A 19,088-nucleotide genomic window follows, 5' to 3' on the forward strand; every position below is an offset into this window, starting at 1 on the left:
TTCCTAGGTCTGAAGTGGGTCTCTTGTAGACAGCATATATAGGGGTCTTGTTTTTGTATCCATTCAACCAGTCTGTGTCTTTTGGTTGGAGCATTCAGTCCATGTACATTTAAGTGTGAATATCGATATATATGTTCCTATTCCCATTTCTTAATTGTTTTGTGTTTTTTATTGTAGGTCTTTTCCTTCTCTTGTGTTTCCTGCCTAGGGAAGTTCCTTTAGCATTTGTTGTAAAGCTGGTTTGGTAGTGCTGAATTTTTTTGGCTTTTGCTTGTCTGTAAAGGTTTTTAATTTCTCCATCAAATCTGAATGAGATCCTTGCTGGGTAGAGTAATCTTGGTTGTAGATTTTTCCCTTTCATCACTTTAAATATGTCCTGCCATTCCCTTCTGGCTTGCAGAGTTTCTGCTGAAAGATCAGCTGTTAACCTTATGAGGATTTCTTTGTATGTTATTGGTATTTTTCCCTTGCTGCTTTTAATATGTTTTCTTTGTATTTAATTTTTGATAGTTTGATTAATATGTGTCTTGGTGTGCTTCTTCTTGGATTTATCCTGTATGGGACTCTCTGTGCTTCCTGCACTTGATTGACTATTTCCTTTCCCATGTTAGGGAAGTTTTCAAAGGACCTCATTTTAAATGTCACTTCCTTACCATCTTCTTCCTTTCTTCTCTTGTCTTCCCTCCAGGCTAGGTTGGCTACCATCTGGTTTACCTTTCCCCGGCACCCACTCTTTTTCTTCCAGTGCTCATTACTATAAATTTTGATCTAAAGTATATTGTCCTCACAAAATTGTAAACTCCTTTAGAACAGGAACTGTTTTAGACTTGTTCACATGTATCCCCAGTGCCTACTAAGGTATGACATATAGTAGACGTTTGATAGATGATTACTGAACTAATTTGTGAAGGAATTAATGACTGACCCTTGGTAGACCGTCAATATTTGCTAAATATTAAGTAAAAGAAAACTAGAATTTAGCCTAGTGGAAACAAAGAGAATGAATAGAGCATGGCAAGGTGAGATACATTAGGGCATTCAAAGACTGGGCCAGCTCATAACTTTCTCCAAGGAAATTTCAAGTCAGCACCACTAGATGGGACTTTTTGTTACTGCTTTTGGCTGTCTCTTTACAAGAAAATTTGGTGATTAAACCTTGGGAATAAATAATGTAAAAATCTTTCCTTCTGAATAATCTTGTAGTATCTGAAACAATGATAGAAATTTTGAAACCGATTTTTTTGGGCAGTGATCCATTAATAAGACTTTATAATCATGTTAAACTGTTTAGAATTCCATATGAGAATAAGTACATATATTGATATATAAGGAGGAGAATAAAGAAGTGATTGTTTTTTGGTAGTTTAGCCCTTTGACAATAATTCATACGAAACATTTTAAAAATTGATATGATACATAAATGGAAGTTTTGCTATTATCATAGTAAAATTAGAAATTGATTAAAAATAGAAAATAGAGATTTGAAACAAAATGTTTCATTTAAAAAAAGAGGTTAGGGCTTCCCTGGTGGCGCAGTGGTTAAGAATCTGCCTGCGAATGCAGGGGACACAGGTTTAAGCCCTGGTCTGGGAAGATCTCACATGCCGCGGAGCAACTAAGCCTGTGCACCACAACTAGTGAGCCTGTGCTCTAGAGCCCACGAGCCACAACTACTGAGCCTGCGTGCCACAACTACTGAAGCCTTTGTGCCTAGAGCCTGTGCTCCACAACAAGAGAAGCCACCGCAATGAGAAGCCCGCAAGCTGCAACAAAGAGTAGCTCCTGCTTACTGCAACTAGAGAAAATCTGTGCACAGCAACAAAAACCCAATGAAGCCAAAAATAAATAAATAAAATAAATTAAAAAATAAAAAAATAGAAAATAAAAAGGAGGTTATAAAATAAAATGTGTATTATATACATGACTAGTTTATGGTAAATCTTATTTATATTAAAATGTGTAACAATTTCTAAAAGCTAATGTTAAAAACTATATTCCCAGGATTATGTTATACTGCTTATTCATTAAATCATTAGTTCAAAAGTATTCTTCCATTTTACTCATTGCAGGAATAGTTTACGAGAAAAACTGAATTAGACTCTAAACCTTATTTCTATGAGCGTGCTTTTGACCTTCTACCTGTTATATTTTTCCTGGCTTTACCCATTTTATTAGCAGAGCAGGTAGTACCAGTCAGTATACTGAAGTTCTCTTGTAGATTGTGTTTTCAGTTTTTTGGAAAATTCTTAATGGTTCTAGTTACCAGAAGTATGGAAGGCAGAAATATTAGCTAAACTTAAGTTGTTCAGGTGGTTCATTAAAAAATTTTAAAATATTGTCTTTCCAGACTCTGAAGTGTTTGACACATTTGGACTTGCAAAGTAATAAATTTACATCATTCCCCCCTTACTTGTTGAAAATGAATTGTATTGCCAACCTTGACGTCTCTCGAAACGACATTGGACCCTCAGTAGTTTTGGATCGGGCTGTGAGGTGCTCAACCTTGAAACAGTTTAACCTGTCCTACAATCAGCTATCTTTTCTTCCTGAGAATCTCGGTGATGTGGTAGAGAAACTTGAACAGCTCATTTTAGAAGGGTAAGAAAGGGGTTCATTGAAGAAAAAAGTGTCACCTCACATTGAAGTTTCATAAGGTTGACATACAATGACATTGTTTCCGTAGTAATGACTTTTACATGGTAATGTGATAAAAGACTGAGGAAATTCATAATACAGTTTCTTTCAATTGACTTAAATTTTTAAAACTAATTTTAAAATTAATAAATGTGCTTTAATGCTATTTTTGAAGATATTTTGACTATTTTTCTTCAAAGCATGTGAATTTATGCAATTTAATCCTCATTTTGTCTCTTACGACTAGAAATAAAATATCAGGAATATATTCCCCTTTGAGCCTGAAGGAACTGAAGATTTTAAACCTTAGTAAAAACCACATTTCATCTCTATCAGAGGACTTTCTTGAGACTTGTCCTAAAGTGGAGAGTTTAAGTGCCAGAATGAATTTTCTTGGTAAGTGTTTTATATGAGTCTTCTCCTTCCAGTCCTTTTGAGTGTTGTATGGGTCGAATGCAACAAATAAATGTAATTGCATGAGCCATATATGGACATTTTAGGTGGGGATTTAAAGGTGGCATTTCAGTTAAATATTATGCTGGAGTTTTAAATATCAAGTTAGCAGGTTGGTGATAAAAAGAATTGAGCTGTCAAGCCGTGAAATGTGGAGGGAACTTAAATGAATATTGCCAAGTGAAAGAAGCCAATCTGACAAGGCTACACACTGTATAATTTCAACTATATGACATTTTGGGAAAGGCAAAACTAAGGGGTTAGTAAAATAATCAGTGATTTCCAAGATTTTGGAGGGAGGGAGTGATGACTAGGTGGAGAAGAGGGGATTTTTAGGGCAGTGGAATTAGTTTGTGTGATACTGTAATGTGGATACATGTCATTATTCATTTGTCAAGACCCACAGAATATAGTACACAAAGAGTGGACTCTATGGTAAACTGTGGACTTCAGTTAATAATAATTTATTAATATAGGCTCGTCAATTATACATACAAGTATACCAAACTATTCTAGTTGTTCATGATGGGGAAAAGATGCATGTGTCTGGGGTGGTGATGGTGAGGGGAAAAGATAGATGTGGGAGCTCTCTATATTTTCTGCTCAATTTTTGTATAAACCTAAAGCTGCTCTAAAAAAAGTCGTTTTTAATATTTTAAAATTTTAATATTAAAAATTGTATTACAGTATTTAACATGTTGTTATTGTCCTAGGCTAAAATGTCAATATCTTGGACTGCAGATAGTCATTAAACTGTGGTTCCTTTTACACGATTATACTAAAAATGCTTATAAGTTGCCTGAACTGCTTGAAGCAGAAATACTGAGTTTCCTACTGAAGTTTCTTCAGCAGATTTTTGGAGTATAAGTACTACTATTATTATTTTTTGCGGTACGCGGGCCTCTCACTGTTGTGGCCTCTCCCATTGCGGAGCACAGGCTCCGGACGCGCAGGCTCAGCGGCCATGGCTCACGGGCCCAGCCGCTCCACGGCATGTGGGATCTTCCCGGACCGGGGAATGAACCCGTGTCCCCTACATCGGCAGGCGGACTCTCAACCACTGTGCCACCAGGGCAGCCCACTATTATTATTTTTTAGAAATAAAATTAATTATTTAAAAGTTTTTAAATTAGTTAGGTTAATGTGTATTCATTGAGCTCTTGCTCTGTGCAAAATATTATAATAATACACAATATAATCATCACTTTTGTTAAAAATCCTGGAATACTCTATGTTCTTGTAGCGTGTGAGACAACAGGGAATTATGTTCATTTGTAGCCTGTCTGAAAGTTCTAATATTGAGGAACAGAATACTTCTATGGAAATAAGTGGGAACTTTCCCTATTTTATCTTCCTTAATGGAGGCCATGCATACCTTGCCACCCACATACCTATACCTGACTTGGTAAAATAATTTTTAATATTGTTTAATTGCAGAATATAGTTTGACAACTTACCTTAAAATATTTTATTTTCCCAGAACTTTGAGAAACTACTAACAATAAAATCCATATTAATTTGCATCGAATTATTTTCCTTCTTTTTCCCTTCCTTCCACCCTCTTTGGATATTGACAATGTTCTTACCATGAGAGTGAACCTGGGGAATAGAGTGATTCACTCACTAGTGAGTAAAGCAACCCAGTCTCTGTCCTTAAGGAACGTGTAGTTAAGTGCAGAATACTGACATTGAATAATGATGGAATAAATAAATGTAATTGTATATCGTACTAAGTGCTGTGAGGAGAAGTTTCAAGATGCTATGAGGGTACCTCAAGGGGATCTGATCCAGACTGTGGAGGCAGGGAAGTGTGTCTGTGTCTGTGACGTTTAATTAAGTCTGGAAAGAAGAGCATCTGAGGGACCCTAAGGCTAGCTTATGGTCAATATGTTATCTCAGCTGAATCTCACAAAAATCCCATAGGGTAGGACAGGTATGATCTCTGCTTGACTAATTGAGGAAATTGAAGCTCTGAGATTTTTGTGTGACATGTTCAGGGGCATAGAATTAATTAATTAGTTGTGAAAGCTTGAACATACCTATGTTCAAAAAATGTTTGCACTGCACGACTTTGTAATAATTTTAGAAGTGGTTTTATATTTGGAAAGACGCATTATGGAGGTCATACCTGAGTGGGACCACAACCATTAAAAATTCCCATGTGGGGGCTTCCCTGGTTGCGCAGTGGTTGAGAGCCCGCCTGCCGATGCAGGGGACACGGGTTCGTGCCCCGATCCCGGAAGATCCCACATGCCGCGGAGCCGCTGGGCCCGTGAACCATGGCCGCTGAGCCTGCGCGTCCGGAGCTTGTGCTCCGCAGCGGGAGAGCCCACAACAGTGAGAGGCCCGCGTACCACAAAAAAAAAAAAAAATTCCCATGTGAAATGAAGTTTTAGTTCTTTGATTTTATCAGTCTTCCATATAGAATCTGAACCTTAAGACTTTTAATTCCTAAGTGGAGAATCATTTCTACTAATTTATTTTGCTACAAATACTTTTTGGAAATAGGTGAAGTATAGCATGTACCTTTCTGCTTCTCAGGAAAATAGCTTCTAGTAATGTCCTGGAACATTTTGACCCTCGAAGATTTTCTGGATAAAACATAACCCATATTTTTAACCTTGAAAATGCTAAGAAATAATTTCTCAAGCCACTTTCATAGAACCACAGATTTTCAGATCTCTGAAGAATCTCAGAGTTCATCTGATTTAGCTTCACTATTTTACAGATGAGAAAACAGTCTGTATGATTTGCTCAGTTTCCAAAATTATGTTCCATAGAATTTTATTCCTTGGAGGTACCTCGTACTGTATTTCCCTTTTGGAAATTCATAAAATATACCAGAATATTGACAGCTCTGAAATACTAAATTTTATTTTGCATAATGTTTCCCTAATCCCTTTTTTTTTTGTAAAGTATATATTTTTAGTCTCAAAAGATATAAAATACCTTAGGAATAACTGACAAAATTGGCGTATCTGTCTTAAAGGGAAATTTGGCATTTCTAATGAAATTGTAGATGCCCTACTGTTCAGGAATTCTACTAGTGGTTATATACAATAGAGGCATCCTCTCACTGTTCACAGAAGACCCTTTTGCTTTTTGGTTTTTTTTGACAATTTGCTAAACATTGTCATAGGCACTGAGTATTCAGCAAGTAAGCATAAGCATAGGAATATTTATTATGGCATTTTTCATAGTAGCCAAACATTGGAAAGAATGTAAATGTCTATCAACAGGAGAGTGAATAAATTGGCTATATTCATACAATGGAAATGCTATGTAGCAGTTAAAATAAATGAATAAGATGTATTTATCAACATGAAGAATAAATCTAAAAAAATTGTTACATGAAAAAGCAAATTGAATATAGACATGTACGATATGATGATATTTATGTAATGCAAAACAGTAATATGTATTACCTGTGGATGCATACATCATAAAAGTACAAAAGCATGTATTGAAATAACACCAAATTCAAGGTAGAAATCTCTGTGGAGAGGTCCCTAATCTCTTAAGATCATATGATCAAAGAATACTTTTATTAAGTAACATCCATAATTATTCCATAGAATACTCTTTACAAGATGGTGTTATAGAAAATTTTTATTTTTATATTATATTGTGGATTAGTAAAATATTCCAAAATGTTTTGTTAGACTTACTTCAGAGTAATTTGAATTAATCTATAATGTATGTCCCATAATATCACACATAATTTGAAATGAATATTCTAATGATTTCTACTTTGTGCAGATGTTGGACAGATGAATTTATACTTAGACACTTTTGTGGCTTTCAGGTTAAAAGAGTCTTATAATTATGGTGTATTGTTTTAATGTTTTGTGGTAGTATTAATTTATTTTAAAAGTAGAATTATTTTATTGTCAGTGTGAGAATGGAAATTAAATTATGTGACAGATCATTGGTAGCTGCTCTTATTGTAGAATCTAATGGAAATCTAGTTAAAGTTATTAAAATGTCCATTATCTCACTTTCATTTTCTCTTAGCTGCTATGCCTTTTTTGCCTTCTTCCATGACAAGCCTAAAATTATCTCAAAACAGATTTACATGTGTTCCAGAAGCAATTTTAAATCTTCCACAGTAAGTTTATTATTTTAACTTTAAAAACCACATGAGGTGGAACAGAACCTTCAGAAATATGGTTTTAACTTAGACATATAAATGTAATTGATTTCTAAACCTACTAAACTTAATTTTTTAAAATCTATGAATGTTTGACTTTTAATATTAGACAAAAGATGTGAATTGTTATTTGGACTTTTCAACTTTTATATTAATTTAATGTGCTGTTGTGTAGAAACAATTTAAGAGTAATTAATTGTTGCATTATTATAATCAAATGAGATTGTACTATCACTTTAACTTTTAAAATTTCACTTGCTTTGGGGATTATGTTGCTAAAACACTATTAACTTTGAAATTATACTTGTTATGTTCGAGTGACATTTTTGGTGAAGAATAGGATAATTTATGTCGTTCCAAGTATTTGGGGATATTTTTGGTTAATTTCATTAAAAATAAAAGCTTCCTATTAAAATCCAGGCATTAATTAGATTTCAAATGTGTTGTAATCTTAAATAACTATTCTAGTAGTGTTATTTATTATAAATAAAATCCATCAAGGTACATGTGCAAATATATACATATACAGGCAAATAATACTTAGTTATAATTTAGCCATGGAAGGTGTGAGACAGATGAATAATAGTTAATTTAAGTCTAGGTTTAGAATGTGTCAGACACTGTAGTTTACTGCTTAACAGTGGATCATCTTTTTAATCTTCCTAATAATCCTATGAAATACTTACTGTTATCATCTCCACTTTATAATGAGAACTCTATTTCATAAGAGAGAGAAAGTAACTTGCCCAAAGTCACAGTTCTTAAACACTGATGGTTTGATTTCAGACTCTTAATTCTGACATACAGGCATCTATAGAATACAGGTGGGCGGTCCTATATTTTAAACATAATTTATTCTTGAAAATGTGTTTGGAAGCCACCTATTTATAAAAGCTCATTAGAGGCCTTCCCTGGTGGCGCAGTGGTTGAGAGTCCGCCTGCCGATGCAGGGTTCGTGCCCCGGTCTGGGAAGATCCCACATGCCGCGGAGCCTGCGCGTTCGGAGCCTGTGCTCCGCAACGGGAGAGGCCACAACAGTGAGAGGCCCGCGTACCGCAAAAAAAAAAAAAAAAACCTTATTAGAAGATGCATGTCATAAGAAAGCTTTCTTCCCAGAGAACTAAAAATATTATGCAGTCCCTAATTACACTATACCTTTAGACACCATCTTCAGGTATACATTTTAGTGTTTTATATGTATTTTTTAAATTTATTCTTTTGTTTCACAAATGAGCGTGTGGTTGGCCAGCTTCAGTCTCCAAGCTTAGTCTAAAAGCTAAGAGACACTGCCTTTGAACAACCTGACGATTCTCAACTTTGTCTCAGTTGCATTGTTTGTTAGACATACATGTCTTATCTTTAATATAGTCAAATTAATTTTCTTGTTTTCAACATTTTTATAAGGTAACTAGGGCAAAATCTAGATCATTTAAAAATTAGAGCAATAATGTTGCTCTGCAGATCTGAATCTTGGTCTAGCAGGCAGTACAGCTATTTGAGCTTAGAATTAATTCATAATACTTCAAATATGCTGGATGAAAGGGATCAGTATACAGTAGTAAAAGTCCAGGCAACCTTTTACATAGTCAAATATACCACAATTGTTGACTATCTTTATTCTTCCTACACATGGACATTTACATGTGACATGTGTTTTTCTGCTATTTCCTGCAAATTTTGGGTAGCTATTCCTGCCTGAAAGCAACAAATTTACATTGAGGGCCTGCTGTATACAAGACATCATGCTCAATGTTACGATATTTTTCACACTGAGGCTGGCTGCTAAAAATGATAGTAAACTTAAGGACCCAACCTCTGAAGAATCCCTCCAGGTATGAGTGAAATTGAACAGAGAAATGGAGGCTACATACTTGTAAATCTTGTATAGAAGGCAGGAATCTTAATGACTGGTTTTGCCTTTGTTAATTATGATTTCTCATGCATCATAAGTGTTTGTAAAACACTTGGTCTTTCCTTATGGTTGACATTTTTATGTTTCTGAAGTAGGGAAATTAGGCCTCAATTTTGTTTTTATTGGTCCTTTTTAAAATGTTCCTGTTGAGACATGCCTTTTTTTTCTAGCCTGTATATATCTTTATGTACACAAAAAAACACGTATGTACTCATATATAAATAATGTTAGTTTTAAAGTTATACCTTATTCTCACTCTGGTGAAAATTACTTGTGATGTTATTTCATGTATTTTGGAAACACTCATTTGATTTTTATCTGGACATTGTATTGTTTCAGCCTGCGGTCCTTAGATATGAGCAACAATGATATTCAATATCTACCAGGTCCTGTGCACTGGAGATCTTTGAACTTAAGGGAACTCTTGTTTAGTCATAATCAGATCAGTATCTTGGACTTGAGTGAAAAAGCATGTGCATGGTCTAGAGTAGAGAAACTACATCTTTCTCATAATAAACTGAAAGAGGTAAGAGGTCATCTTTATTTGTTTAGAATTATTTCCAGTTTGAAAATATGCTTTTATAATTTGCATTATCACAAATGATCATTTCAAAATCTGTTATTTGATATTGCTTACTTTTTGAATAAGATCTAATCCTACCCTGAGGTAAATGGGTATATTAACAATGCTTAATTTCCTTAAAAAATCACTTTTTGTGCTCTATTTTATTTTGAATATTTATATATATATATTTAATTATGAATGTGTGTAATGCTTTAAGTGTGACAATTTATCACAAAATCGCTAATCTGTTAACAGACTCTCAGACACGCTGTATTTCTCAAGTTGTCTCCGGGCCATATATAGCCTGTGTTTTTCAGCTGACATTCTTTTCCACATTCTTAAATTTCTGCATTCACCCAAATGGACAGGTCTCTGTTATAAATCTGAAATTTATTATCCATTCGTCCCAGAAAATTTTTTTTTTTTTTTGCTAGGTTCAAGTCTGTTGCCTATAAAAGCCAAAAAAACAGTAAAGTGTCTGAAACCATGAGGTTCAGAATAACTCTGAATATTTTGGAATACCTGACTTTTTTTGCAGCAAATTAATGTTTGCTATTATAGAAGTAATGAATATTGCTTAAAAATTTGGAACAGAAAGAAATTCCAATATTTATGCCACTTAAGGTATAAACATTTAGTTGTATTTTAAGAACAGTAAGTTGTACATACGTCTGTGATGATTAGATGTTTAGTTTTACTGAAAAACACAGTGTGAGGGAATAGACTGAAGCCACAGATGATTGGTTTTGGATACATAAAAAGAACTTCTTTACTTTTAGTGTTGTGAAGTGATGAAATATGTTAAGGAGACAGAATGGGTTTTTAAAGATTATAAATAAATGACATAGATTGGAGTAAGTCCTTTATATGTATGTTTTCAAACATTTATAATGAAAACTATGACAAACCTTTGGAAAGTTTTAGAACTCCGTTGAGAGGCTGTGCAAGGTGCTGGTGGGATCTCTGAGCCTCTCTTGTTTCATATTAGCATCTTGTGTTTTGGCAGCACACATTTCTTTCTTCCCACCAACAGGATTTGCCCTCTTTTATTTCATTAAGATTCCTCCTGAGATTGGCTGTCTTGAAAATCTGACATCTCTTGATGTTAGTTACAACTTGGAGCTGAGATCCTTTCCCAATGAAATGGGGAAATTAAGCAAAATATGGGATCTTCCTTTGGATGAACTGCATCTTAATTTTGATTTTAAACACATAGGATGTAAAGCCAAAGACATCATAAGGTTAGATAATTTTATTTTCATTTGTTTTTATTAAATTTGTTTCAGATATCCTTTCTTTGTGACTTTGATGGATATATAGTTACAATTTAAGAAAAAAATATATAGTACCATCAAACGTTTATTTGTCATTTGCCCTTTATTTAATAAACGGGGTTGTTTGGTGCCACTGCAGAGTTTTTCATTTCCTCCTAGCCAAGTTAAGGTTGACAGAATGGCTTCTCCTTATCATGCTTTTCAGTAGAAAGGGACTCTAAAAGGAAATTATTACTATTTGGTCTCTTGTTACCAGTTATACAATCTAAAGAAATAAAGCATAGTATTATAACTTCTCAAGCTGCATTTCATATAGCAAATAGTTATTGTATGTCTATTATATCTTAAAGCATTATAGTTACTTAAATGATATAAAATTATATCAATTTTGCTTAGGAAGCTGATAACCTACTCAACTTGATCATCTTTGAAACCACCAAAACTTCCACGTATCACTGTTTCTGGTTTTATATTTTATGAACTTCAAATATCTTTAATAATGAACTTTATTCTACTCTTTGTTACTGTTTGAGCACATTAATTACTCTTTGAGCACATTAGTCTTATTGTTACTGTTTGAGCACATTACTCTTATTGTTACCTACCTGTAAAATCATTTATTTTTATTTCCACAAAACTACTGTTATCCATATTTATCTTACAGGTTTCAGCTCAGTTATCACCTCTTAATGTATCCTTGACTTGCCTATAATGTCCACTAAGTCAAGGACCATGGCTACATTTACTTGCTATTTCATTCTTGGCACCAAACACGGAGTCTGGCATACAATTAATAATTGTTGCATTACGAGTGAACTACAGTTACCTAAATCTCTTCTTTAAAGTTTCTTAACTTATATTTAGCTTTTTGTCTCTTTTTATGAACAAAGATTTGGTTTTTTTCGTTCTCCTGAGTGTGATTTAATTTGAAAAAACAAAAAAGATCTTTTCACCAACTATGCTAAATAAACGTGACTAGCCCGCACCCTACACAATTATTTCCCATGATTTTCCTTCCTGAAACTGGAAAAGATGTTCATATAAAAATTTATTCAATTCTTACTAAACATTTAGTAGAACTGGTTTTCGATGTGTTATGCTATATTATCAAGCTACTATATAACTAAATATTTTTAAACATATTTAACATTTTTAGAGAGAACATAGACCTGGAGTAATTTAGAAATTGTAGTCCTCATTTGCTTTTTTAAAGAATGACAAAAAATGAATTCTTAATAAATAGACATTTGGACCATTGATTTTCTTGTTTATTGGTGATGAAAACAGAACATAAGCTGTATGTGAGAAAATGACTGATTTCAATAACAGCAGGTACAAGATCTGATCTGCCAGATCTTGTTTTCTAGAGCATCAAATAATTCAAGAAAATAATGATGCTTTTTGCTCAGATCATCAAGAATGTTGGACAGATTCCTATTAGTTATGAGAACTAATCAGTCAATATTGCCTAAGATTCACTTATGATTTAGTTTATTTTTCTAATTTTAAACTGTGGCAACATTTTAACATAGTTAAAATATATCTTTCTATATCCATTTTATTTTTGAGAACATTTAAATGTACTATTAATTTAAAGGTGGTATTGCTAGCCACCTGCAGCACTTCTAGTTAGTTTCAATTATTTTCGCATTAAGACTTAGGAACAGCAACATATTATCTGCTGATAGTATAATCATTTATATGTATCAATTTATAATTTAACCAATATGTTCTCCCTTTCCATTTACATTATGTATATGCATGTATGATATATATGAATATATACATTATGTATACCATACATGAATATATGTACGTATACACATGTATAATGTACCAAATACGACCTCACTATCAAAGTTTAGTATAGCAGTATGCTTATATACTCTACCTTGATTGTTTATCCTATGAGCTTTGTAAAATTTTATACTTTGGGCTTCCCTGGTGGCACAGTGGTTGAGAGTCCGCCTGCCGATGCAGGGGACACGGGTTCGTGCCCCGGTCCGGAAGGGTCCCACGTGCCGCGGAGCGGCTGGGCCCGTGAGCCATGGCCGCTGAGCCTGCGTGTCTGGAGCCTGTGCTCCGCAACAGGAGAGGCCACAACAGTGAGGCCTGCATACTGAAAAAAAAAAAAAATTATACTTTATAATTTTTAGGGTTTTATTTGTGTTATTTAAAGAAATTATGTGTGTGTATAAAATTCTAATGAGTATTACAAACATATTTTGAAATTTTGATTATTTCTGGTGATAGAATATCATTATATTTGATAATGCTGCCGATCATTATCAACTACACCAACATACTAACAAAATATATGCATTAATAGTGCCTTGAAAGACACATGCATTATTAGTTACATGAGCTATGCACTGTTTTGCATACTGTATTTTAGAACAGTTTGATATTTGAAAGAATTCAGTGCATAAGAATTCACCTATATCATAAGTACACTGCTAAGCAGTTTATTTTATTTTTGTTTTTCAAATACCAGGTTTCTTCAACAGCGGTTAAAAAAAGCTGTGCCCTATAACCGAATGAAACTTATGATTGTGGGAAATACCGGGAGTGGTAAGACCACCTTGTTGCAGCAATTAATGAAAATCAAGAAATCAGATCTTGGGATGCAAGGTGCCACAGTTGGCATAGACGTGAAAGACTGGCCCATCCAAATAAGAGGCAAAGGGAAGAAAGACCTCATTCTAAATGTGTGGGATTTTGCAGGTATTTATTTTGCTAGAATTTTTTATTCACACATCTTTTTAAAACAGGGACTTAAAAACTGAATTTTCTCTTCCAATACTGCAAAGAGACCTGGTGGATCCTATGGAATTATTCCAAAGCCACTTATTTCTCCTAATTCTACCCTTGCCACCAGAATGGAGAAGCCATGGAAGGAAATGTTAGGAACCAGTACATACCAGCTGAAGCTAAGTAGCTGACACATGTGAAAAGTTGTCAGTCCCTAGTAAAAAGCCAGTGTAGCCATGTAACCATCATCTTTTTATAGTTTTTCTCTTTCCTTGTGTGATAAATAGTGGATAGTATCACTTAATTTTATTTTTGAAGAAGATGAAGAATTCTTGCCTATTTTCTGGAAGACTAAAAAATTCTTAATCTTTATTTAGGTTGTGAGGAATTCTACAGCACTCACCCCCACTTTATGACCCAACGAGCCCTGTATCTTGCTGTCTATGACCTCAGCAAAGGGCAAGCTGAAGTTGATGCCATGAAGCCTTGGCTCTTCAATATAAAGGTGATCTGTTCTAATCATTTGAAAATAGAAAATAATTCTTGGGTTTTTTTTGGTATGTAAGGTAATTTATTTGGGGCAAACAGGTGCTTCAAATAGTCTCTTCAAATAAGTTTTTAAAAGAAAGAAGCACTAAAATTTTGAGTTGGGAAAGTAATTAAGTTGTGACATGAAAATAGTGTTTTCTATATTAGTGAGAGTTATAGAAACTGGAAACCCTTTTAAGCTATAAAAATTGAGAGTTTATAAGTTAAACTATTTTTGATATTATTTTGATATTATTTGATATTATTTCTATTTTTTTTTTTTTGACTGTGCCACGTAGCTGGCAGGATCTCAGTTCCCCGACCAGGGATTGAACCTGGGCCACATCAGTGAAAGCCTGAATCCTAACCATTAGGTGACCAGGGAATTCCCTGATATTATTTCTTAAGGGTAATATGAACTTCCCTAATTTAAAATAAACCATAGTGAAAAAAAGCAATCTGTGCATCACCAACTCTGTCTTCAGAGGCAATTTAGTGTGAAGTCCTTCAGATCTTACAGTTTTAAATGGTCCCAGATTAATAGTATATTTGGAATTTTGCAATTTTTCCAATTTGTCCCTTGCTGTCATATTGTCAGCTATTAATTTATGTATATATGGTTTTAAATATACATGACTTTTTAGAATTGAGACCAAAGTAAGAGTGAATGGTCTTTGAATGATGCTCCAGTGGGCTCTTCTGTGAGGCAAGCCCTTGAAAAGATTTGTCAGGAAATTTCGGCTCCATCAAGCTTGTTTTGTCATTTTGGTAATTTTTTAAACTTCCTTTTTTTGATTTTATTATAGCTAGCCAAAGTGAGAAAATAGTATAGTCGCAGTAATATTTGCTTTAGTGACTTTTTTCATTGTAGACTCCACACTGAATGACTTTAATATGAATTAAGGAGATTGAATTTACAGGTAAGGAAGAGAAAATATAAAACAAATTGTATCACTCTGAAATAATTTGGGGGTTATTAAATACTATTTTATTTAGAAGACCAAAGCACACTTAGAGAATAACCCATTTTAAGGCATGGAAAAAGCAAAAGAAAAATATACTATTACTGTTACATAGGCCACCTGAAAGAAAAGTGATAACTGGATAAGAAGGGGCATAAAATTGACTTTTAAAATTTCGTAAGGGTAAGTTTTTTCTTAGGTTTAAGGAAGGAAAGGAAGTTGTTATTTTCTTCTTAGAAGTCTTGATTTCTCATTTCCACTCAAGTGAATTTCATAGAAAGTGAATGTCAGTGGAAATGTAAGCAGTCTTGATTTAAAAAAAAAAAACACAAAAGTATTTTGTATCTTTCCCCATAGGCTCGTGCTTCTTCGTCCCCTGTGATTCTTGTTGGGACACATTTGGATGTTTCTGATGAGAAGCAGCGCAAAGCCTGTATCAGTAAAATCACCAAGGAGCTCTTGAACAAACGAGGGTTTCCTGCAATACGGGATTACCACTTTGTAAATGCCACTGAGGAATCCGATGCTTTGGCAAAACTTCGGAAAACCATCATAAATGAGAGCCTCAATTTCAAGGTAACATGGTTCATTGCCGACTTTAGGTAGTAGATAAATATGATTTATTAATTCTCATGTTGTGCAACTGCTAAGAAATGTCAAAAGTCTTGAGAAGAGAGCAGCTATCTTAAAATTGTGGGTGTTTTTCAGAGCTGTTAACATTATTAAAGTACTTTCAATTTTAAAACTATTTATGCTATACTTTATTTCAAACTCATAGAAGTGGGAATAAAAATAATTTGAGGATACTGAGAGAAACTAAGATGATATCTGAGAGGCTGAGAGAATATTCCTGAGAGAATCTGGGGACATGTTTCTGATGCCCTTTCTCTCCCAACTTCCTGTAGTGGTGATTGAATCCAAAGGATAAAGATGAATGTTGGGGTCTTGGGGTTATCTTTCTTATATTTTCCATCTGCTCCTTTCTTTTCGAGTTCTTATTTTATGCTCTCCTTGATTTTCTTTGTTGTTCCTTCATGTCTCTTGTCACTGTGATCTCCCTTCCAAACATTTTTTTCTCAAGATTGGGAGAAGTTTCTTTCATCTGATAATCAGGGTCACTAATTTGGTTTTCATCAATGTCTAAGCAATTTTTAGTTCATACAAACTGGGTTTTTTCATTTTGGGAATTATGTTTTTGATTTCAAAGTTTTCTTCTGGTAAGACAAATGTAATTCATAGAGTTCATAAAACACAAATAAATTGGTTAACAGTGAGAACACTTGTTATTAATACTTGCAAGAGAAAGAAATTTTACCTGGGTTCTACAGACAGCATGGTATGAACTGTACTGAAAAACACCCTGAATAGTTCAATATAACAGCACAATGGTGAATTTCACTGTTAGTCTCTGTTCGTTTAGCTCATTAGCACTAATGATCAAGGCCATGGCTTATAACAAGGGTCCTGTTTTGCCTGGACAGTCCCAGCATAATTATTAATTGTGTCCCACTATATTCTCAGAAGCATTCCAGTTTGGATGATAAATTATATGGTCACCTTGGTTATAATGTGTTGGCTAGTTAGCTTAGTTCTTTTCCATTTCCACAGATTATGTTCCTATCCAAAACCTAATGAGCCATTTATAAACTGGTCTTTGTGGTGCCCAGGGAGAGAATTTGCACATTTGTATCTTTTCATTTATCCCAGTCACTAAAAGCTTTTACAGATGGTGGATCAGTGACATTTTATATAAGAAGAATGAAATATCATTTATTTGTAGATTTTCTTACTTTTTTTGTGGGACATATGACTAAAGAGTAATATGACTTTTAAGAAACAAATATGCAAAATTAATATATTCAATTAAATATTCTCTTTACCCAGGGAGTTTTCTTTTGAGACTATACCTGTGCTTACAGAACTTTGTTGTTATTTATAATATTTTAATATCTTCTCTTTTTATCATTGGTATCAGAGCATTTATCATATTTTAAAAAAGACTTCTTGGAGGATGAGTTTGTTTTGAGAAAGTCTGAATTTAGTTGAAGCAAAGTCTGGATAAGGTGGTTCATCAAGCTGGACTGGTATTGCTTTAGGCTAATAACAATTTATCACTATCAATCAATGAGACCAATTTTCTTTCTGCACTTGTACATGAACTCTGAAGGCAATACCAGATAAGGAAGTAAAACAAATGCTTTGAGAAATGGCAGTATTATTTGAAGAAAGGTATCTATTGCTAATGGATATGTCATTCTGGCATATTGGTTTGAAAATCTGTTTGATTGCTTTGCAGAATAGTGACTCAGATGACCCCAAAACAATAAACCTGCCAGAACTTGAATATTCTTTCCTCCCTGAGGTGCTTCAACCTGTATTCAAACAACAGCTTTTAATCTACTAGAAATCTTTTTTTGTTTGCCCTTTCATCTGTTTTTCATCTTTTCCTTTTATCTTGGCTCTTTTCTAATCTTTCCCTGTCTCACCCTTATTAACATGTGTCTGTGCAGACTTCAGAATAAAAGTTTTTTTGTTTTTGGCTGTTGGTGACCTGATAATAAAGCTTAAAACAAGGAGGACAAAACAGAATTCAGTGCCAACCATATCCCTCTCAATCTTGTCCAGCCCCTCAGCAGAGTGGGATCCTTTGCTGGCCCTGTAATCCAGCCCTGTAAAGTTCATCCTTTTGTTACTTGATTGCTTTCTGTGAGAACTCTTGTTTACTTTTATATGTAGGTTTCCCTTCTTGGGTTAAAACATAAATTTCAGTATGAATTTCTTTTTTATCTTAATTTATAAATGATGAAGAGAGAGAATATGAAAAGTGCAGGTTAGTGAAATTATATTTAATTTTCTGGTTCAAAGCGTGCATTGAAACAATCTTGAATGTTTGGAGGTAAATATGAAAGTAATGGTTACAGTTGCTGTAAATCAAGTTCCTTAAGATTCTAGTTAAAAGTAGAAAGAGCAAGTTAAAGTGTGTGTGTGCATGTGTGTAATAAAACCCAATTTCTATTTGTAATAAGTTGAAGAATTCAAGTAGAAATTATGTTAGTTATTGTCAGGTAAAAAGAATATACAAGAATATATTCATGGGTTGAGAAATGGGGAGAGTGTGCCACCTGGTGGTTCTCAAAGGTATTTTAGTTACTATTGTTAGGGTTGCATTTCTATTTAAAATTAGATTTTTAAGAAAAAAGTTTGGAAAAGATAATTATAGAAACTATCACTTTAAGGTCATTCTTTTAAAATTTTATTTTATGTGTCTCTTGATTATTAGACAGTTGTTAGATTCTAAGTGTAACAGACCCCAGATCATCCTCTCATATCAGAATCATTGGGGTTTAGATGATTTCTTATTTTTCCAAGTTCAAGTTTCCATGAAAAAGCATAGCTTGGGTGAGGAAATTTTATGTCTTGTCTCCAGATTTCACTGTTGATATGTACATTCCATTAATACAACATTTTGCAAATAACAAGAACAAAATTTAGTTTTACCTTGGGTTGTGGATCACATTTTCATCTAATAAATAAGGTTCAAACGCTCTTACAATACTTGCTGACTTCTTACGCTAGAATATCTATTGCATGTAAGTTTAATGTCTTAGAAAACAGAAAGTCCTTTATTTACAGTCAATGATTTATCTTGGATTTTGCCATGGATTTTCTGAATAGCTAGCTAAATATTTCCATGTAATATTATTTGATAGTTCTTTCCAAATTGGCTTCTGTGTTCATATTTTTTCTTATTTTAAGATCATCTTATTTATTCTTCACAATTTAATTGGTTTTACATTACATTTTGATTTTATTAAAAAAATACAGTTCTGAATGATTAGCATAGAATTTACCACCCACA

General features: G+C 33.7%; 1 protein-coding gene across 1 annotated transcript in view; it reads left to right on the top strand.

The window, feature by feature from the left end:
• Positions 1–19,088, top strand: part of LRRK2 (leucine rich repeat kinase 2) — a gene marked incomplete at both ends in the record, with an annotated part of 152,938 nt that overhangs the window by 80,318 nt on the left and 53,532 nt on the right. Inside the window, 8 exons of the mRNA XM_082849938.1 lie at positions 2,348–2,598; positions 2,882–3,030; positions 7,102–7,195; positions 9,489–9,675; positions 10,774–10,955; positions 13,483–13,712; positions 14,117–14,244; positions 15,587–15,805. Of these exons, the coding sequence (XP_082706064.1) occupies positions 2,348–2,598; positions 2,882–3,030; positions 7,102–7,195; positions 9,489–9,675; positions 10,774–10,955; positions 13,483–13,712; positions 14,117–14,244; positions 15,587–15,805 (1,440 nt within the window). The remainder of the gene's footprint in view (positions 1–2,347; positions 2,599–2,881; positions 3,031–7,101; positions 7,196–9,488; positions 9,676–10,773; positions 10,956–13,482; positions 13,713–14,116; positions 14,245–15,586; positions 15,806–19,088) is intronic.

The sequence above is a fragment of the Leucopleurus acutus genome (assembly GCF_964270905.1).
Source record: "Leucopleurus acutus genome assembly, chromosome: 11".
NCBI classification, from domain to species: Eukaryota; Metazoa; Chordata; class Mammalia; order Artiodactyla; family Delphinidae; genus Leucopleurus; species Leucopleurus acutus.